This window comes from Pinus tabuliformis, chromosome 3_2 (genome assembly GCF_031772625.1).
Source record: "Pinus tabuliformis cultivar Carrire ecotype Pingquan chromosome 3_2, CPIR1, whole genome shotgun sequence".
Classification (NCBI taxonomy): domain Eukaryota; kingdom Viridiplantae; phylum Streptophyta; class Pinopsida; order Pinales; family Pinaceae; genus Pinus; species Pinus tabuliformis.
This window is the reverse complement of record NC_142302.1, coordinates 1,092,111,103-1,092,134,298: the sequence shown is the minus strand read 5'-3', so window position 1 is coordinate 1,092,134,298 and position 23,196 is coordinate 1,092,111,103. Positions and strand designations below refer to the sequence as shown.

The following is a 23,196-nucleotide window of genomic DNA, read 5'->3' as shown; positions in this document are numbered from 1 at the left end:
CCTGCCTAGGGTATATAAGCAGGCCCTCATTCTCATTTGTAATCATCTCATATCTTACATCAATTCAATATACAATAATCAATATACAGTTACATGTCTTACAATGGACATTTATGTCTTTGAAGTATTTTAAAGATTTCCGCTACATATACGACTTTTGGTCGTTACATTGGTATCAAAGCATTCCTCTGAGTATACGAACTTTGTTCGTTACATTAGTATAGAGCCACGTTGGCTGGTCACCAGCCCTTTGGCTGTAAACCTCCTATCAACCTTGTTGTGTAATTGAAGCATTTCGCTTAGAGTTTGGAGATTTTCCATATTGCCATTTAGGCCTTTGGCCCCAAAAAAATAAAAATAATAAATAAATAAATAAAACCTTTGGCCATTGACATTTCAATTATTCTAGTAATATATATATATATATATATAGTTCAGTGTAAATTTTGAAGGAGAAAATTCATATATATATATATATATAAAAGTTCTACATTATTGATAAGAAGCGCATGATAAAGTCAAAAGGGAATCTTCCAAATATCTTTAAAATTATATGTAAGACAAGGAAGAGTAGATAAGATTATCTTGATTCTTCATTAAGTAGTTTACAAGCTCGTGGTTTTAGCAACCCATGGTAATTTCCCATGGTATTTCAAGGTAAAAGAAGAACAAAAGGAATACAAAATCTTTTTATTTGAGTGGTAAGTTTCACTTGTACATGGAGAAAATTAATCGAGTCAAAGGCACATAAGTGGACATATATTTTATATTATACCCCAAAGAGGTGAATAGCCACGTTTTAGTAGGGTTGTAACTTTTCAAAAAGAAAAAAAAGAAAAGACTATAAATATATATAGAAAAAAAGAACAAAATAAAGTAAAAAAGAAAAAGAGAAAGAAAATAAAAAAAATTATTAAAAAAACAATTGTTGAGAATATATATATATATATATATATATTATAAATAAAAAAACTAAAATAAATAAATAAATAAATAAAAATTGAGTCTAATTCGAAAATGATGAAGGAAGTAGTAAAGATGAGATCCACACAACAATCACTATTTTGGACTAAATGTCCAAGTTGTCTAGACAAAATCGGATATACATTATTCAAAAAAAGTGCAATTTACGTTGTCCAAGGTGTGGAAGATTATTTAGTACAGAAGAACATCAAGACAATGAGCAGATGCAAATAAAACGATTAAAGGAAGAAATCACAAAACTTCAACAAAGGATTGAAGCATCAGAGAAGAAATATAAAGATCTTGAATATCGATTTCAAGAAAAATCAACAGAAAGCAACGAAGAAATTTGGCATCTAAGGGACCACAATGAGAAATTACTTTCACAGATAAAATAAGTCCAAGGTTAAGAAAAAAGACTAAAACAAGAAAAGGAAAGTTTTGATAAGGAAGTAAAGGAGAATCTATCAGAAAAGAAAATTTGTGCCTAAAAATTCTTAATAAAAAATTATTAGAGTAATTTTTTTTTTTCTAAAAATAAAAGAGAAAGATACTAGGGACAAAGTCAATGATTCAGAAAATGTCGAACTTTCACGTCTAAGGAATCATAACCAAACCTGCCTTACGCAAATAAAAAAGCTTAAAAATGACAAGAAGTCACTAAATGACAAGTTAGAACAACTTCAAAACGAAGTATTGAAGTCGTCAGTCGTTTCAGTCCAAGTTGAAGATAAATGAATAAACACTGATTTAGTCGATATCACAAGTAAAGAAGAAGATAAATCTAGAGAAATTAAAACATATTCAGAAGTTAAAGTTCAAACGATAGACATTCCAAATGAAGATTCAATAGCAAACTCAACAACAACAACATCTGAAGGAAATCAGGATGCTGCCAAAATGATAAAGGAAAGTTCAACCAAAAGAACTATTTATCGACATCCGAATCACAATAGCAGACTTTCCAATCAATCCACGTACTAGTATCACTAAGAGCTTAAATGACAAATTTATGTTCCCAAGAATACTGAAGTTTGCCAAATCTAGTCCTACGATAACTATTCATCAAAAATTTTCAGAGATCAGAAGATTACATAGAAGATTAATCTAGGATGGCTCTATCTGTTTTCAGTACGACAATTTTGTCTATCATCGAGAGCATCATATCGTCTTGTAACAACGAAGATGACAGTTCCGCAACGAGCATAAAAAGAGATCCAATCTTTCATCAATAAGCTTTGAGGACAAAGCTTCTTGAAGAGAGAGGCAATGTTATGAATATAATTCATATAAAAATAATAAATATAATAATAATAAATAATAATTAATTAACTAATGGTTCGTTAGTTAGTAATGAAGAGGCATGTCTTAGAGACATGACCATTCATGAAAGGGCACCTGCCTAGGGCATATAAGCAGGCCCTCATTCTCATTTGTAATTATCTCATATCTTACATCAATTCAATATACTATAATCAATATACAGTTACATGTCTTACAATGGACATTTATGTTTTTGAAGTATTTTAAAGATCTCCACTGTGTATACGACTTTTGGTCGTTACAATCACATCTGTCCAAAAAAAAGAATCCTTCTTGGTCAATTCTGTTAAGAGGAGCGGTTAATGAAGAAAATCCTTTCACTTATCATCTATAGTATGTGCACAGACCAATGAAGCCCTGCAATTGTGACACGTTTTTTGGTTGTGGCCAGTTAAGTGTAGCTTGAATCTTCTCCCAATGTGCCTTCACACCACCTCCCCCAATGACATATCCCAAATATAATAGCTCAGTCATGCAGAACTCACACTTAGAGGCTTTCACAAAAATGGAATTAGCTGCTAATATACTTAACACTTCATCAAGGTGTCGAAGATGCTCTTCCCATGACTTGCTATATACTAAGATGTCATCAAAGAAAACCAACACAAATTTTCACAACTACTTGTTGAACACATGGTTCATGCAAGACTGAAAAGTAGCTGGAGCATTTGATAACCCAAAGGGCATCACTAGATACTCAAAATGTCCAAAGTAGCACTCTTGGACTCGAGTTCGATGATATTGTGAATGAAGATCTATTTGGAGAAATACACTGCTCCATGTAGCTCATCCATCAACACATCAATATGCAGAATAGGGTAGTTGTTCTTGATGGTCTTCTTATGTAGTCCACGATAATCAATGCACATCATCATAGTGCCATCCTTCTTTACCAAGACAACAAAATAAGTGAAAGGACTAGAGCTAAGTTGTATATGTCCTGCACCCAACAGCTCTTGAATAGTCCTCTCAATCTTGTCCTTGAATCGTTTAGGATGACAGTAGGGATTTGCAACAACTGGCTTTCTGTCCACAAGCTCAATAACATGTTGAAAACCATGATTTGGAGATATGCCTTGCTGTAGATTTGAAAACACCACACTATGCTTGTCCAACAAGCCTTTTATGTCCACATGATACCCTTGCTGTCCTGTATCGGTAGACCTTTCTGAAATGAAATACTGCACTGCTCACTTGCCCTCTGAATGCGAAAAAATCTCTCCATCCTCTTAGTTATAATGACTCTAGGAGCATCTGGAGTTAATCCCCATAATACCACCCTCCTACCATTTGTTGTGAAACTCAATTGCATAGTGTTAAAGTTCGTAACAAATGGACTTATTCAATGCAACCACTGAACACCCAACACAACAATGGTATCCTTAATATCAACCACATAAAAGTCACCAATTGTGTGTAATTACCCAAAGTTAACTGTGGAACATGATGAACACAACACAACAATGGGTCACTTGTTGTCTGCACTCAAAAACCATCATGCTCTTCAACTTGCAAGCTCTGCGTCTTCACATAGGATGAGTCAATGAAATTGTGGGTAGCCCCACTATCAATCAACACAACAACTCATTGTCCTGTATAACACCCTTTACTCTGAAGGCGTTATAATGAGGAACGATAGTGAGGGTTGCAAGTGCACCTGCAGTTTATTTCAAATCATCCTAGTGCTCATCTATCCCTGTCTCTCCATCCATCTACTCATGTTGCTCATTAGGAACTTGTATCTCTTCTGACTCATCATCACTAGGCTCCTCAAAGACCTCAATCTAGTGGGCCTTGCCTCCGCTTCTACACTTATGTCTAGGTGTCTAAGGCTCATGACAGTCAAAGCAGAGCCTTTTTTGTCTCAACTCATCCCTTGAATCACGAGGTGCACCACCAACTAGCCTAGACATCTCACACATAGGTCTTTTTTACTATGTGTTCTTGTCCTTCCTCTGCGGCCAATTTGGCAATAAGGATCTATGTGGAAACTTGCTAGGAAACCTACCCTGTGGTGTCGATAACTCCATAATCCTTGCATGTTTAATAACATCCCGCAAGGTTGGTGGATTAAAAGCTTTGACCCAACCCTTGAGAGGTTCTGAGAAGCCCTATATGAACCAAGACATCAATCTCTTCTCAGTCACATTAGTAGCAATGGATGACAACTACTGAAACTCTGAAATATATGCATAAAGTGTTCCAACCTGTCTCAACTGAGCCAAGTCTCTCGAGTGTACCTCTGAATCCTTGTTGTCAAACTACTCTATCAATGTAGTGTAGAACCGATCAAAAGAGACTATTGCACCATGTCCTTATGTCACTAACCTGTGATACCACAATTCATGTGTAACTCCCTTAAGGTGAAGGGTAGAAAACTTGATGCCCTCAATCTTTTTCATCCGATTTCTGAATCGAAGCCCTAGCTATACACTCCAACCAAACTTGGTAAGAATAGACGACCCTTTTGAAGTTGTAACTAGAGTTGGTCTTCATACTGTAAATTTATCATTGATGTATTTGTCAATGCATGTTCTTCATGCTTGGAAAGTCAAAAAGAGTCAAAAAGAATTTATTATGAGTTAAAAGAAAATTTATTTGAGTCATGCCCCATTTGGACATTTTCAAGAAAAAGAATTTAAATTTTATTCGAGTCATAAGCCCACAAGTTGACCAAGTCAACCTAGTGGCACCTATTCGACCCTCCTGGATAGCTATATATAAGAGACAATTCGACCTCTTGGAGAGCTCATTCATCCATCACATCAACAAGTATCTTCTGCACCTCTACAACAAAGAAGAAGGCCAAGTCAAAGGGGAGAGAAGCCAGTCAAAGAAGAAGGTTGAAGTTTCTACCCTATTGCAGCTCACTCATGTGAAATTTTGTGTGGAACAGGGCCGAAAATCTGAGGTAATTGCAGGGCTGAAATTTGGCTCTACTGCTGGGCCGAAATTCGGAATTTGACGAAATTTGAAGAAGTTTGACCAGAGTTGACTTTGACCATTGGATGGGACATGGAGGAGGGTTTGACTTGGTATCCTTGTGGCAGTTTGGTCTTGGTCTTGGATGTCCCTCATTTTGATCTGATTCTATAAGAGAAGGATTGTTGGTTTTAACCTTGTGGGTTTAGCCCTGGCCTTTGGCCTAATTTTTGGTGTCCTTTGTCTCATTGTGATCTTTATGTTTTGAACATTTGTATAATTGCTTGATGAAGAAAACATAAGAAGTAATAAGAAGACATCTAATATTCACAAGTAATTATCAGGAAGAAGAATCAAGCATTAAACTACACTACACTTGGTTTCTCAACAGGCCCAACTTCATTTGCAGCCCATAGTTCTGCTTTCCTTGGTTCCATTGCTTTTGCTTTGGTTTTGTGCGCTTTGTGACCTCCAAGTAGTCCCTAAAGGAGATGTCTGATTGAAAATCTGCCCCCAAAGCTTGATACTTAGCTAATATTTCAGCGTCCTCATTGTTCTCCATAGGTTCCCCTTGTGTAGGCTCATCCTTTTGTATAAAAGTAGGCATGAGAAGTCTAGATTCTGCTGAACCTGAAGGTTTGCTGCAAGAATGTTCAATGTGTTCTTCAACCTTGCTACTTTCCTCTCCCTTTGAATGCATCATATTTCTTCCATTTGCTGTGTTTTGAGCATCTAAACATGTTGTTCCATGCACCTTACTGCACCATGCTGCTGCAATATACCATACTGCTGCATCCATCACATCATGCTGCACTGCTTTGGGGTATTCAACACTCCATGTTAACCCAACACGTGGCTCCCACTGGCTGCTCCAAATCTGGTCAATATATTTGACCCAACGCACCTCTAACACTACTCCAAATCTGCTTGTCACTTTTCATAACTGTTCTGGTTAGGGCACTTGGGTAGCCCTAAACTCCTCAGCAGTCCTCGAACAACCCTCCAAATCTGCTTGTCACTTTGCTGTTCCTAAATGTTCTGGTTAGGGCACTTGGGCAGCCCTAATATCCTCTCAACAGTCCTTGAACAACGCTCCAAATATGCTTGTCACTTTGCTGTTCCTAACTGCTCTGGTTAGGGCACTTGGGCAACCCTAAACTCCTCTCAACAGTCCTCGAACAACCCTCCAAATCTGCTTGTCACTTGGGCAACTTCAACATGACTTTGTCTTAGGCAGCTTCACCATGACAACGTCCTAGATCTAGGGCACATAGAGCTAGGGCATCATCTTCTAGGAGCTGCGTAGATCCTTCTTCCCCATGGCAGCATCTAGGGCAGCTCTTCTTAGGGCAGCATATCTCTTAGGATCTATCCTCCCACCAAAACCCAAAGACAAGTGGAGAGGAAGAGATCACAAGAAGAGTGTGTACAAATGACTAGCAAGCCATCTCTTTTTATACTAAAACTTTGAGCACATGTGGCTGTTATTTAGTTGTTGGCCGACTTTGACGAATTGTCTTATAACACAAATAAATTCATAACTCCATGAATACTTATCGGAATTGGATGATCTTTAGAACAATTCTACACCTTTCGATGAGAGGGATCCAAGAAAAATATCAGCTTCCATAAATAAGATGACCCACATGGAGTTTGGCCCTAGTTGCCAATTTTAACACTTCCTCTCAACTAGGGAGAACTCCATCCACTGATCCATATGTCCGACTGTACTATCTTTGCCATTAGTGCCTTGCACTGCTCTGCTCTGTTCTGTTGAACCATGAAGAAGAATTGATTGAGAATGTCTCATACCATTCTCTATTGACCCGAAGTCAGTTCCATATGAAGAGAGTGTGTCATATCACCTTTACTGACCCGAAGTCAGTTTTATTGATCCCAAATCAATATCACAAGAGAGTGTCTTAAACCACTCATACTGATCCCAGATCAGTTTCGTTGATCCTAGATCAATGAAGGTCATCCTAGCATAGGGAGTTACGGTAGATACAACGATGCGCCATCGATATTACTACTATGGTCCCTAACCCCATTTCCCTGCTCATTGATCAGATGAGAGGTACTTCCCATGAGTCCCAGACTGCATGGGTAGGATGCCTCGACAGGAGAACTAATCATCCTGTCCATAGGAGAACGAATCATCCTGTCCATTGGTCGCCACAGGAGAACTAATCATCCTGGCTCACAGTCGCCACAGGAGAACTAATCATTTCGACCCATAGGGGAACTAATCATCCTGTTCCATAGTTGCCACGGGAGAACTAATCATCCCGGCCCATAGGAGAACTAATCATCCTGTTCCATAGTCGCCACGAGGTATCATAGGGAAAGGTTGAACCTGTCACCCTGTACATAGCGCACCACTAGGGGAGGGTGAGTCGCCTTGTGGTCGTATGTCGCTCCAGTAAGTACCCCAAGACCCTCAAACCTCCCAGAGCTCAGTGCATGCAACATGTGGGACCCTTATACGAAGGTCTCTCAATGACTCCAAGTCGTTCGGGAAAATCACAGATTTGACCTTTCCCCGGGGCTTTGACAAAGTGTCTGCGACCTGTACATCAGTCTCAATTTGATGGAGCCTCCTCGCTCATTGATTTACCATATCCCAGATAAGGTAGTATCTGATGTCTATCTGCTGGATCAATCATCGAATACGGGATTCCTCAATAATCGAATCCCCCCTGGTTGTCACAAAGAATCACAGTGGTATTCATCATGTGTACAAATAGCCCTTGATGAGCTTCCACAACCAGGTAGCTTCACACGAGATCATACTCGTAGCTATGTATTCGGTCTCGGCGGTGCTTATAGCAACCGACTTCTGCTTCCTGCTCATCCATGATATCGAAGCAGAATCCAGAGAGAACCAACACTGGGAAGTGCTCTAGCGATCCTCCACACTGCCTGCCCAGTCAACATTCGAATAATCATGCAGCTTCATATTTCTGGCAGTGTATCTCAATCCATGAGAGATTGTGCCCTGAAGATATCTCAGAAGATTCTTGGCACCAATCTAGTGAGGCTCAACCAAATATGAGCTCACCATGCTAACTGCAAAGCATATATACGGACGGAAGTTCACCAAGAACATCAATGCAGATAAGTTTATAAAACTCAGAGTCTGGTCCGACATCACCACCATATAACTTCTGAAAGTTAAGATCCTTGAGGTAGTCACGGGCTTGCAGTTTACCATTCCATATTTGGAATCCAACTCCCTCTTACTTCTGCAAGTGAGAGGGTCTGCACCTGTCAAAAATAGGTCGTTTCTCAGAAGGTGCTGGTATGAGAGGTCTATCATCCACAACCTTCAAACAATGGTTTGGATTGGCTTCACTTTTAGTGAATTTCAACTTCATCAGACAGCTATCAATCCTCTCATATTAGGCTCGGGGTGTTTTACTTCAAGCTGTAGAGGGCTTTCTTCCCCTGTATACATGAGATTCCCAATCATGAATCTCAAACCCCTCGGGTTGTTTCAACCCTGTGGACCTGCTTCATGAGGGGAATGGTCCCCTTGTAAGATTTTCCTTCGGTACATCTCAGACATGTACCTTTATGCTCTTCTTGAATTCAGGTATCCGAGTCATCATCTGACTCACAGACCTCCGGTGCTATGTGTCATCTGACATGCTCCCCAATGGACTTCCTGCAACTTGATACAAATTGCCAACCCTGAACCCATGAGTAAAAGCATATTTGAAAATTCTATTTTAAAACACATACCTTTCCATCGATGAATGCCACCCAACAACCTTTGACTTCCATTGCGGAAATGGACACCAGGTTCTTGTGATTAGGTGCATAAAAGGGATTCTGTAAATGAATCGAGTTACCCTCATCCAATTGAGGGGTAACATTCCCTACACCTTTTCCGGGGTAGGTGGCATTGGCTCCAAGTATAGTCCCACGATTGTTTCCATCTCTACCAAATTAGAGAGAGCACCCTTCTATCTAATGAAGTTCCTTGAAGCACTATAATCGATAAGCCAGGTTCCCAAAGAATCTGAAGGAGAGGGCCAATACAAGCTGGCAATGTTTTAGGAAGCTGTGAATGTTGTCTCTATTATATGAACATAGTTGAACGCCTAATGAACACATTTATAATGCTATTATAGATTATTATTGCTAGTAAATTAAACACAATAATCACACTTTTGAGTAAAAACTCAAGAAGTGCTATACAGGCTTGCTTGATGCCTAAACAGATCACATTCAACTAGTAACTTTGAAGAAAGAATAATATCAGTAAATTTTATATAGCATAAATCATTTACTAAGAGCAACAAGGTTATTCAGGATAGATCGTTGAATAATTAATTCTGCTCAAACTTATTTACGCTCGCACAAAAACATTCAAATAACAGAGGGAAATATAAATGTGAAAGAGATGGAGGCCCGACATTGATTTATAGTATATGGATCACACAACGGTTTCCTAAAAGCGTACACATTTTATTGTTTGAACTTTGAAAAGTTGCCATTCAGATTTTTAAGATTGTTGTTTCTTTTTGTTTTATTAACTATTTCGTTTTAACTTTTCCCAGGTTCTGTGTCGTGGAACTCATCCATTCCTAAATTTGAAAAAAGGAAAAAATCATAAAACAAAGGGAAATGACAGTTAGTACCAGAACCTTCCAGGAAATGTCTAGGCAACATTTGTTAGCATAGGAAAAATCTGGGAAAGTGTTCCCCAGATGTTTCCTAGGCATTTCTATACCTTTTTTTGTAGCATTTCCTGTATGGAAATGAAGACAAATTCAGATGTTTTTAGTTACATAAAGCATAATATTGCTTGTAAAACATGCTGGCTGGGTTGTGGTCTGGTGGTAAGGATTGGAGCACTAACTGCTGCAAGATCTGGTTTCAAAATTCAGTCTGTTTGGCTAGGATGATGGCCTGACCAAGACTCTGGAGTGGCATTCTCCTGCTTCTTCTTGTATATATATATATATATATATATAGAGAGAGAGAGAGAGAGAGAGAGAGAGAGAGAGATTACAGTCTAGTACATGAATGTAAAAGAACTACCACATGAAAAATATATAAAGTAAAATTCAGATGCATTATATAATCCCCAAAATATACAGTATCCTAAAATAATAAGTTTATGAATGACGAGAATAATTACGGGTTAGATTTGTCAATGCCTAAAATAGAAAAATGACTAAACTATACCAAGTTTAAATATGACTTATTTTAATAGTCTGCTACAATACTAATCTGTGACCAAGTTTATGGGCGAGGATGATCACCTTCAATCTGCACTGTTTAGAGAACACATTGAAAAGACTTTGGAAAATGTCAACAAATGTGGAAGCCCCTTGAATCTACTCTAAAACACAATGAAATCCATGGAAGGGAAACTTGACATGTGGAGGGAAATACTATATGTGCAGGAAGGAGACATGAGATTATTATTTTATTTTATAAGGTTCTTTTTGTCAGGGGAGGGTGGGCAACCATCATTGGCTGCGGGACATAAATATTCGGTTGTTTTGCTTTGATGTATCAAAAAGGTTCTGAGGAAGAGTAGGCAAAACGTAGAGGTTATTTCATTTTTCGATACTGTTGTAAATGCCTCTTTTCATATTTGCAGTATTCTATTTTGTTTTAGTTTCCATACAGACAGTTGAGTTGGAAAGAACTATATTGCTCCTTTAAATGCCTTCACCCACTTTTAGATATCTCAGTGTCATTGCTTGAAAGTAGGTTTGTCATGTATGTATGCCTAAGATTGATTACAATTGATTAGATGACTTCAGTAGTCAAATCTCTGGACTGCAATCATGCTCGAGTCTTAATGGTTAACGAGGGAACCAAAGAAGCCCATTAACTAAATTGTCGCTGTCATTATTTGAATTTGTCAGTTTGTCAAGGGGACTATCTGATTCCCATGGGTGCTTAGCCTCATATTAGTCTTGTATTTTAAGGAATTGCACTGCATTCAATTATTTTTGCATTGCTTCAATTTGCTGATGCCAATGTGATATGTGCTGTGTATTTGGTTCTTGCCAGTTTCTTCCCCCTAGGGCCTCCCCTATTGTAGGCAAAGTTCAAACTGTTGATTTCCTGATGATGTTCTTCATTACCCCTATTAAACTGTCACTACTGATATTCGTCCATGGTGACGAGGTTTTCACTTGTCTATCTCTTTGATTGGAAACTATCTACATTATATTCAAGCTGCTCCTGTTTAGATTGATTTATATGAAATCTGGGAACTCTACTCTGGAGGTAATTGAATAAGAAATTTGCATTTTTCTGACTTTTAGATGGGTGTCACTGCATGTACAATATATATCCAGGCTTACAATATGTTATTAGAAAATGCATTCTCCACATGGCACAAATTAAACCATGAAATAAATTCCAATACTTGTATGTTCAGCAGTAATGGGACATTTTCCAAATCCTAGAGGCAACCTCAAATACGATAAGCACAGAGAATTTGACAATCCGATTTCAATCCATGGAGTGTTTCCTGATGATTACATGCATGATTGTTATTCTTAATTTTGATGGAGAAAGTTCACAGGAGACATTGACCACGTCCATGTCCCGCTATTAGGAAGCATTGGTTTAAGTATTTTCAATGTTGCTTTATGGATTTATGTGAATGCAACATCGTTTGGGGGATTGAACTTGTCAACTACTGCTTATTGCCCCTTGTTTCCATACTCTTAAAGCTATACTTGGACTCTATCAACATACAAATATTTCATTACTGTTGTTTTCTAAACTTTACTGGAATATATTACTTGTGAATCTGTGATATAATCAAAATAGATTGCTTCTTTTTCTTTCTGTGTTAGTATTGTGAAAATTTATTTTGTAATTACTAATTATACTCGTGTTCTCATTTTGCAGGCATTTGAAGCAAAGCAAATAATGGCTAGCATTTATAGCCTGTTTATCATTAATAAATCTGGTGGTCTGATATTTTACAAGGTAGATTTTACTGCTAATTGACCCATACGGTTCACTTATATTCATGGTTTCTTGATATTGTTACAAGTTGGTCTCCCATGATCTGCACCACATCTTTATATAGTGCATGAAGAAGAGATGTTAGCATGCAATGCAATGCGCATTGCATATAGCAAATGCATCATTCTTGGACTGTGAAGGAAGTGGTTAGTCATTCTTCCAATTGGATGTCTCAATGAGGGGATGGAGTACGATCATCAAACCTCCCAAACAACTGAAACTCATATGGTCAATACCACTCGATGGTCATAGCCTTTCTTCATGTGGTTGAATTTCATATTATGCTGGTTCAGCAAGTTGTGCTTCCAATGCCTGTCATACCTATCATCACTCATAATGTGATAAATAATGATTTGGTCATTTAATACCTCAAATGTCATCGAATACCAGTACAGTTATTTAAGGTTAACATTATTTATGGCCTCTGAGGCTCGATTGATTGATTCATAAAATATGAGAGTCAATAAAGGTAGAGCCATTGTAGCATATGGTCACCAATTGTATGGACACAATTTAAGGTTCACGATAATGCAATTAGGTAAGGATGCATCTTCCTCTTTCTGCATTATTATGGTAGTTTCAAGTTTCAACTTTCATGGTAGAGAGCGCAGTAACATGGCTTGTGACAAGGTTATTTCCATAGATAGGACTTGCAAGCTATAGTTGAAAAAATAACCTGACTTGCATAGTGAGTTCAGTGTCTGTGACAGGCTTCATGTATTATATGGACATTTCCAAGATGATTGGATTCTCAATCAATCAGGAAAATAATATATGGTTTTTATGTTGATTCTTACTAAACATTTTTTTTAATAGGGCTTACCACTTGAGGTGTTGAAAAATCACAAAAATTATTAAAACATAAATTCCTTCAATATGTATCTATGTTTAGTCTATGTATAACATGCTCAGTTTATCCTCTTGGTCATCATATTCATCCTGATTCCTAACAATGTTTGAGTGGGTACAGCATTTTCTGGTCAGTGATGCTTATTATTGAATATGATTTTCATTCTTTGGATATTTGTATGGTCACTGTCTCCCATTCAAAGTCCAACTCTGTTCTTTTGCTGTCAAATGCCAGGGTTGTAGGTAATAACCTCATCATTCTTCATAATTATTGTCAAATGCTTGAAACAAAATTGACACCATAATTATTGTCATAAGATCCTTATTACTTTGTCTAGTTTTAAATTTGCATCCTGTAAATTGAATTTCAGATCATAAAAGGACCATGCTATCTACAATTGGATTGTTGCATGTCCTACAGCACCTTTTGATTGCTTTGTGTTGTTTTAGAGAGATTAACTAATGCATTTGTGTAGGATTATGGATCAACGGGGCGGATGGATACAAATGACAGCTTGAGGCTTGCTAGTTTATGGCATTCAATGCATGCAATATCACAACAATTATCACCTACACAGGGCTGCATGGGTATTGAGCTTCTTGAGGCAGATACATTTGACCTTCATTGTTTCCAATCATTAACAGGTAGGTTCTTTATCCTGAAGTAATTATAGTTTTACTGATATAAATGCTTATAAACCTCATCTTACAATGAAATTCCTTTAGTTATGATTATGGATTGTTGCCTCCAATTACTAGTGTGTCCAATTTAGCGTGGGGACCAGCTCCCATCCTCTTCGGGATGGGTCCTCTGTGTATCCCCATCCTCAGGGACCTGGGGATTTCAGGGAGCGATGTGGGGGTTGTCCCTCACATCCCTTGTATACTTCACCTTGAATATGGGGACCTCCAGGAATCCTGCGATGGGTCCAAGGATGTTTGGACTTCCCTTGTGCTAATGCATCTCCTGTGGTGTTGGTTGTTCAAAAATAAAATAGTCACTCATTGGTTCAACATTTAGACCGTGTTAAATAGTATTGATGTAACGGGTGCTATAAGACTCTGTACTGTGTGTGCGTTCTGGGGGATAATGGCAGCAACAGTTTTGACTCCCTGCTCATTGTATGCTTTGAGGTATTAGTATCCGCTCATACAAGGTTAATCTTGACATGAGGATTTACTATTTTTATTAAGTTGTATTATTTTTTTTTGCCTATCCACATGTCCCCTGAAAGGTTGGGTGTACCTTTCAGCCTTCCCCTATCTCCTTTGTCCTGGAAACTCAGTGCAATATAGATTGTGTTTCAGTCTTCAAATCCTACTCTTTGTTGTCGTGTCTCTATAAACTTTAAAGAATTAAACCCAACAAAGATAGTTTTGGCTAAGAGTTATCAAGGGCTGTGAAAATTGCCGACCCTTAGTTGGAGAGTCATTGGAAACACTTTACATATTACCAACTTAATATAAATATATCTTGGTTATGATTTTTTTGCACTATATTTTGTGTTTTATCCTAGAAATGCTAGTTTCCCATTGTATATAATGTAGCCAGGTTTACGTAGCTAAATTAGCATTCTTGGCATAGAATGTAATTAAGGTCAAAGAACTATGTGATAACATTAGGCTTTGAACTATTCCAAATCATATGAATTGATATTTTTTTTTTGTTGTCTTCCAAGGAAAAAACCCTTTATTGTTATTAATATAATAAAAATACATAGATGCCGATGGAATTTATTAATGTTGTTGAGTCCTTTGTATGACATTCTTATGTTAAATTCATCATCATAAAAAACTGGAGTTTGTTTCTATTCAATTACATTTTGAAGCCTCCCAAAAAAAACAAAAATGATTTAAAACAGTACATTAATCATTCATCCCGTAAACTATGAAAGTTCATTATTATACAAAATTTGAGATAACATACTGAAAATACTGAAGTTTAGGTCCATGATTATATTTTGTAGTGTGTACATTTTGGATTATTGAAATAATCCAGGTTCCTCAGTCCAGTCCAACTCTAGCTTTTCAGAACCTATCTGCAACATTGTTCTTGTCCCTATAAATATGAGAAATAAATGTTTATGAGAAAGATGTAAGTAATTGTGAACTTCATCATACAAGAGACACAATGTAAAATTCCTAAGGTAATTTCATTGTGTGTCCGTTTGATAACCATCGTTGAGTCTCCACAGATTGGTAATTGGGTTACACCAAACCCTTGTAGTGGTGTGCAGTGGTGCGTAATGGTGTGTAGGGTTGCATTGTGGTGTAGGAGGAGCGGTTCACATCACAGTGCATTACCTCAGAGTGACGGACACATCGATACAGGAGGGATACTAGTTGATATGGGATGATGCAGTAGCATGTAGTAGGGTTTGGCGATGCACAAAGATGTGCGACTGGGTGCAGTTTTATGCTAGGGGACACGAGGATACATGGTTATATGCAAGTGTGTCCGGGGCTACACTACAGAATGAGGGAGTGCTACTAGTAGGGAGATTCCTTGTCGAGGATGTCAGACATGCCATTGGGATGGACATACCCAGGTTGGGAGAGTGGATTGATCATGGGATGAGCTAGGAGCATCCAGGGTTCTTGATCATACACATCGAAACCCACGCATCATCCACTCGTTGGCACCACGTGTAATTGAAGGGACCCTTGTTGTGTTTGATCTAGACCCACAGTGTGGATAGCAGGACTTGGGGGATTTGCTTGCGACTGCGCTATGAGATTCAGTGCCTCAGGGGCACGATAGATATTCTATAGTGGAGGAGTAGGGTCAGTGTGCGAGTTGACAACTGCACGCTGGGGGGTGAGGTGATCTTCTGCAGGGGTGGCATACTGTTCATAATTGAGCCTACACCTAGAGAACCAGTGCCGGGAGAGATGTGTGCCACTCTTTCCATAGGGCATGTCGGATCCTGCATGAGCAGAGGATACCATGTATGATTGAGGCAGTTTTCCAGTGGGTGTCCGGGCTCTAGACGTTGCATTGGCACATTATTGAGATGGCGGATGATAAACTTAGTGGTGATGGTTGGCAGGAGCAGGATGGATCTAGATACACTGAGTCGATTGCGAGTATCAGATACCCATCTATTGGCTGCATTCAGGGGGTAGCTATTTGGGACATGTGGTTTCCAGCGGTCATTGATACTAAGCAGTGGAAGGCACAGGGTAGTTTAGCATGCATTAGATTAGTTCATGATATATTGAGCCTATATATTGATTTCATGCAGGGACTAGAGACGATGCACAGATGGATTCCAACAATCGTCAGAGCTGTGCCGCAGCAGGTCTGACTATAAGATCCAGGGATTCAGGGGGTTGATAGATCACTCTGTCTCGTGATGAGTGGAGTCATGCCAGAGAGCGATCTAGTTCACTCTTGGGTTGATACATTGGGGTTTGCGGAGGTTGCCGTTGTATGGCGAGGTAGGATTTCCCTGTTGCTGCACAGGTTCGAGGTCAACTTTGGATGGGTAGGCTTTGGCATCATGGAGATGCCTGGGCAAGATGTATTTGGCCTTTATTAGTATTTCACCATCGGGTTCCAGGAGAGGAGGATATGGTATGCGCACGATGGGTAGTGAGATGTAATAAGAGTGGCACAATGTCGACATGGTGGCATCTTTTTGAGATTAGCATGGGACCCTGGTATTGAGGGATTCATTTATGGTAGTATGGTGCATGGATTCAGGGTGACTCAGTGGCACATTTGGGACCCCTGGTATTGTTTGCAGTGACAGTTTGGGTCAACGGAGAGAGGGAGCACTTGTTCGGGCATTGCTTCAGGACAAGCATTTTTTGGTGGGAAGGACTATAATATCCCCAATTTTGTGAGCATGGGAGTCGCTAAGGAATTTTGCCCAATTTTAGTAATATTAATTAAAAAGGGGCAAATATTATTGGAGAAAGGTAGCTAGTTTTATTTTATTGGAGAATAGTGGCAAATTATTATTTTATTAAATGGCAACAAAAGTAACTTAGTGGAAAATGGCCCCCCACTAATAAAATAATATTAAAAAAAGGAGTTTAGAGGCACGAGGAGAAATTATAAAAAGAGGATGGACTCATTTTGTGGATTATCTTGGAGTTGTTTAGCACAAGGGCCAAAGTGTTGTTTAGCACCAGGAATTCCAAGCAGAATTCCACTCTCATTTCGGAGAACTTCGAGTGTCTTCCTAGTGAGGCGATTTGGGGAGCTCAATTCAGAGCTTCCATTGGACATCATTGTAGGAGTTTTTTGAGTAGGGAGTTTTTCTTGGGCGCAAAGGTATTTTGTGGGGCACATTGTGGAAGAAAATGTGGGTTAGAGGTTTCGAGATTTTGCAGGGAATTTTCTTATTGTTAGACCGGAGTTTGGACAACGATTTGCCGAGCTGGATTGGAGGCTATTACCTGGGTCGATTTTTCTATCTTTTGGCAAGGGCGCAAAAGCTATTGACCAAGTGCTACGTAGGGGTTTAGAGAAGTGGAGTCGGGAGAGATAAGAGCTGGAGATAGGAGGTATTTCTTAGTGGAGAATTTAGTCGGAGCTGGGAGAAATTTCCCGTGTTAGATTTGGGCATAATTTAGTAATATCAAAACTATGGGGCGTTTTCTGGCTAGATTGGGCAATTCACACTTGTTGGGGGTCACCGGGGGTTGGTGAATTCAACCCAAACCCTTTCTGGGTTTTTGTGGGTTTATTGAGAGGAGTCTCCGACTAATTTTACAATTTTTTTCGGGCAATATTGTTAAAATTATGCAAATGCAGTAAACTTCCACTTTGGATAGCTCATATAGTGAAGATAACAATTGCATTAGATCCCTCTTTTAGAGAGGACCAAAATCGACCTATAGATCACCTCATTTGGACAAGCAGAAGTTGGTTTTTGAATTTATGTTCCCACTCATGTATATTCAATTAGGTCGGCCCTATGCATATGTACAATTGGACAGGTCGACCTCAACATCAAGTGGATCCTTATGGAAGCTTATAAATAGAAGAGACCTCAAGCTCATTTGGACACATTGATCAAGCCATCTTCTCTTCTCTTCTATTGTCTTGGTTCGCACAGGTTTGACGGAGAATGTTCGCACAAGGGTTCGAAACTACAGGGTTGAAGTTCGCATGGATCTAGGGTTTTTGTTTCTTGGTCGCACACATGTAACTGAGTATCTTCGACCCTAGAAGCATGCACAAAGTGGTTAAGGGTGCGTCTGGGCAGCCTCAGACGCTCGCACAATAGCCTGAAGGGAGCGTCTAGGGTTTCTGAAGCAGATCGGGGAGTTTGGTCCCCAGACGCACGCACAGAGTGGTCAAGGGTGCATCTGGGCAGCCTCAGACGCTTGCACAGTAGCCTAAAGGGTGCGACTAGGGGTTTGAGGCAGATTTGAGTGTATTTGTCCCCAGACACACGCATACAGTTCACCAGGGAGCGTCCAAGACTGCCATAGTCGCTCGCACAACTCCTCTTCCATGCGACCAGGACTAAAAGATGAAATTTCAGTACTCTGAAGACTTCGCTTAGTGACAAGAGTGTTCAACAGTTGAGTGCAGACAATGACAGTACATCACAGTCCTCAGAATCGGGCTTTTGAGTATAAGCATGATTAAGTTCATTTCATGGATGTCATAGTTGTTTTATTGGTTAGTTCCATTGACGAAGCATGGATCATTGTATTCTCTTTTGCTGAAGCATTTGATGGCGATCTAAGAAGAAGAAGAATTTGCAAGGGTTTTCCCCATAGTGGGTTTTGCCCTGGTCTCGGACCAATCCTGGTGTCTCTATGTGTGCATGCTTTTCTTCTATTGTTCCTTTATGTTCTGTTGCATTGATGATAATGATGTTGTTCTTTCTACATAGTTGCATATGCTGATGAATAATGATGTAAATCTGAATAATGTAATGATGATATGGGGTGAACTTAATGTGTTAATGAAGAAATGCAATTATCTAAGCAAAGAACAATATAGCCCTAAGAAAAATTAACAAATATTCAGGCCCGAAATCCTCATTCTTATAGCAGGGCGGATTGTTGATTAGCTAGTAAATTTGCATCAATTTGTGGGTTCAGTTTTGTTTTGGAGTTGGGCCAAACCCTTTCTGGGTATTTTCGGGTTTGAGGAGAGGAGCTCACGGTTGCAATTTCAAAGCATTTCAGACTTTATTTTGAGTAGAACATCCAATTCCATTTGGCAGTTTGTAGGAGATTTTCTATGCAGTGCGTATTTTTAGTTTGGAGCCATTTCAACAGTTAGGTCAACGAGATTTCACCTGGGGTTTGCATAGCTTGCTTGGCAAGCCTAGGTTCTATTGTTCTCTCAAGTTGTACTAAGATTTTCCCATATTAATAAAATGTCTCATATGTTATGCTTATATTTACTTGTGTTCTAATTTGGTGCTTGATTTTATATTTTGCTTGTTGTTCCTAGTTCATAGCTCTATGTTTACTATTATTTTCCAATTAGGAATATTACATACCCATGTCTTGGGAGTGTGGGGAGAACATCCCCTACCCTTAGAAACATGTCCCTATGTAACATTGAAATGAACTAAAATGATATCCTTGCCCTGTATAGTTACTATGTTCAAGTTGATGGACATACATGGAATAAAGTGATGTCTATTGCAAGGCATTGATGACAAATGCACTAAGTTGCATAGTAGGGTGATTGCTAACAACATGTAAGACATAGGTTGTTTCCCATGGGCCAAAAATGAATGTGAGCTTACATTACTTTTCTTTGCAGATGATGCAGATATTGGGGGCTAAGATCCAGGAGGCTTGAATGTCGAGAGAGGAGAGAAAACATACATATCTGCCATGAAATTGATCACAAGAACGTTGATACAATAGAAGAACTAAATACATGACCAAAATATGAAGAGAGAAAGAGAGCGAGAACTAGAGAAGAATTCCATTAAGAAGAACCGTTGCATGCATTGAGGCCAATTTTGGGACCTCTCCTTATCAACCTTCACTCTCTTCCTATTGCCTTCTTATAGAGTGTCTCATTTACAGAGTCAACTTTGATTAGGGTTTACTTCGTTAGTTACACATCTATTAAGTTCTTTTTTACATAAAAATATGACCTTATGACTTATGTTGATATATATTGTAGCTTCGGTTGACATTTTTCATCAAAGAAGAAATTATTTTTTGTTCACTTGAAGTTGGCTCAAACAAGCCCTCTAAGTTCGCTCCATGTAAAGTCTTCAAGTTGGCCCATTAGGGCTAATTAGCTCACTCAAAAACGACTATAAATTTAAGCTTGTGCATCCTCATTTTGGCCAACCAATCAAGCACATACATTCGGTCTGCAATCACAATACAATTCGACCTTCTATTTCAGATGCGAATGAGACTACAAGAGTTCATTTAGACTGCGATTTGGGTTACCTTAAAGAGTTCGTTGCTACAGTGATTTGGGATTGTTTCTATCTCTGGTTTTGTTACCACCTTTGTGACTGAGAAGTGCAGAAAGGCCTCACTCTCCCTTTGAGACATAATTCTAAAGTTGGTTGAGGATCCTTTAGATATATCTTCTCAACAGTTTGATGAACATATTCACAAAGAGGATTGCTCTCCTTTTGTGATACTATTCTGCAGTTGACCGTGGGCCTTTTTGGATATACTCTTCTCCACAGTTCGGTGGAAATTACAGTGGAACATTCAGCCCTATATTACAGTGACCTCAGGATCATCTTATTGGACAGAAAACATCTCTTTCTATTTTGTGCAAACTTTGTTTGGGTATCTCTCTGTTGGTTACTTTGGATTTGTTGGATCATTCAGATGTACAATTGATGGACATAATCTCTCTCATAAGGAAAGAATTTTGGGTTTTCCCTGTGTGAGGTTTTGCCATGGCTATGAGCCTAATCTTGGTGTCTCCTGTCTCTTACTTATTGTCTATTGTATATTGCTCTTGTTAACTAGTTGAAGTTTTCAATGTAGTTGCTTGCTGACTAAAATATAAAGAAGTAATTTGCATCAATAGAAGTAGTTATCAAATTGTGAAAAACTATTCTAGTCTCTGCATCACTAGAATTTCAACATGGTATTAGAGCTATTGTTTGGAATAAGGAGGCTTGAAGATCACGGTGTTAACTTTTGGATCAAAGTCTGAGCTTACATGACTACTCTGACTATCAAAGGGGACTCGCTTATGGTGTTGGAAATTTAATAGTGGCAACTATTAATCTCATTTTCCTTACCCTTGATATTTGCTTGTGAATCTTATTTATCTTCTTTGTGTTCTTTATTTAGAGCTTTTCGTTAAACAATATCAAGAATAGCAACAATGGAGGATGCAGATATTAGGCTCTCATCCAAGGCAAATCCCCTTCAAGGGGAAAACCTGAAAACTCTTATTTTCTTAGAATCTGCTTCAAATGAGATACAAATACCCAAACCCTAGACTAAGTCCTTTTCCTGGTACCAAGTTAGCCCTTCCTCAAGTCCTTCCTTTGTTCTGCACCAAACTGCTACACACTGCAACTTCAATACTTCTACGCGTTTTGCAACTTTAACCCTGCAATAATGACCTTACAACTTCCTCAAAACCCTAATCCAATCTCCTCCCGTGACCTTCCTAGAGCAAGACAACTCTTCCTAAGGCCAACAAGGTCTAGACAGAGCATTCTCTCTTCCAGCTACAAGTTTCTGCACTTCGTCCTCCTGCAACTTCGACCTCTTACCGCAACGAAAAAACCTTAGAATTTCGCACGTGTGAGAGAGATAGAGCAGAAAACAAGATTTTTCTTTACTTCCTTTGCTTCCTTGGTCTTCACTGTTCTTTTTTGCTTCTCTTTGCTTAAGATAGAACCCTTTCTTGATTGATCAAACTTATGTGAGTGAGCATGTCCAAATGAGGTCAAACTGCTTCTTTATATAGCCTTCTCAAGGGGTTGAATTCCCTCCTTTAGGGTGACTTGATGATCCTAGGGCCGACTTGTACTATTGGAGCTTCTAGGACTTTGTAGACTAAAAATTAATTCTTTTCACAAATAAATTTTTGTGCGGAAGGGTCTTATAAACATGATGTTGACTCCTTTGACTCATGACAATAAATCCGAAGACCTAACAAACCCTAGAAGCACGAAGAACATGCTTTCACCTAGAAGACCATCAATAATGAGCATGAAACCCATGCTTTAATAATAATAACTTTTCTTTTTCTTTTCTTGTTTAATACATAGCATACATATTGAAATGAGTACAACAATTATGAAGGTCGAAACTAGTTACATTTCTCAACACTCCCTCTTAATTAGGGAGGTATTCATAATTGTACAACCAATACAACATCATATTTCAAACTGAAGAGTTCTCAAGAAGAGTCAGATTGATAAGCCATACTGTAAGCATCATTATCATGACTAACAATGTCCCTGAGGCCTAACTTGACATGCTCTACTTTAATCAAGAACATTATGCTGGGAGGAGTTATTTGTGATACCGCACTACCTCTACAAGGTACATACCCCATCAGGATGTCCACAAGGTATGTCCTTTTAGGACTATTCTTATCTTGGATCTTCAATCTCGAGTCCTCAAAGAATATCGATCCTCTTCGACAACCAATCCGAAATGGATACTAAATCAAGAAGAAAAGGTATTACAGACTCATGTGCATGAATGCTTATATTATTTAGTGCAATGGATGGAAAAGATTGCAAATAATACAAATATTTAACAATTGGAAAACATAACAAACAACACATCAACACAGTGAATAATCAAGGAGTTCACCAGACTTCCTGGCTACGTCTCCTGGTCCAACTTTTAGTGTTGACCTCTATATTATGTCTTCAAGAACAGAGTTTACAAGTGTGAGCTCAATCAAAGCCATAACACAACAAACAATGATATTACACAGGGATTTCACTCGAAAACCTCGAGTCTAAAGAGTGCACAGACTCTCCCTCTTAGTGCCTCTGATCAACTATTCGTAGCTGTGTGTTTTCTCTGACTCTCTGTCTCCCCTCTGTCTCTGCCTCTGTCTCTGCCTTCCTGTTCTGTTATGGGATGCTTTTTAAGCTTAACAACGCTTGTCTGTTCATTTCCCTGTTCGGGCTCTCTGGCTTCCGTCCGTTCCCCTTCTTCTCTGGGCTCTCTGGCTCCCGTCGAGCA

General features: G+C 38.8%; 1 protein-coding gene across 2 annotated transcripts in view; it reads left to right on the top strand.

The window, feature by feature from the left end:
• LOC149184478 (SNARE-like superfamily protein) overlaps positions 1–23,196 on the top strand; it is a 240,074-nt gene that overhangs the window by 160,668 nt on the left and 56,210 nt on the right. For both annotated transcript variants that reach the window (XM_089417518.1, XM_089417517.1), the window contains exons 2-3: positions 12,097–12,177; positions 13,542–13,710. In XM_089417518.1, the coding sequence (XP_089273644.1) occupies positions 12,118–12,177; positions 13,542–13,710 (229 nt within the window). In that variant the 5' untranslated portion in view covers positions 12,097–12,117. The remainder of the gene's footprint in view (positions 1–12,096; positions 12,178–13,541; positions 13,711–23,196) is intronic.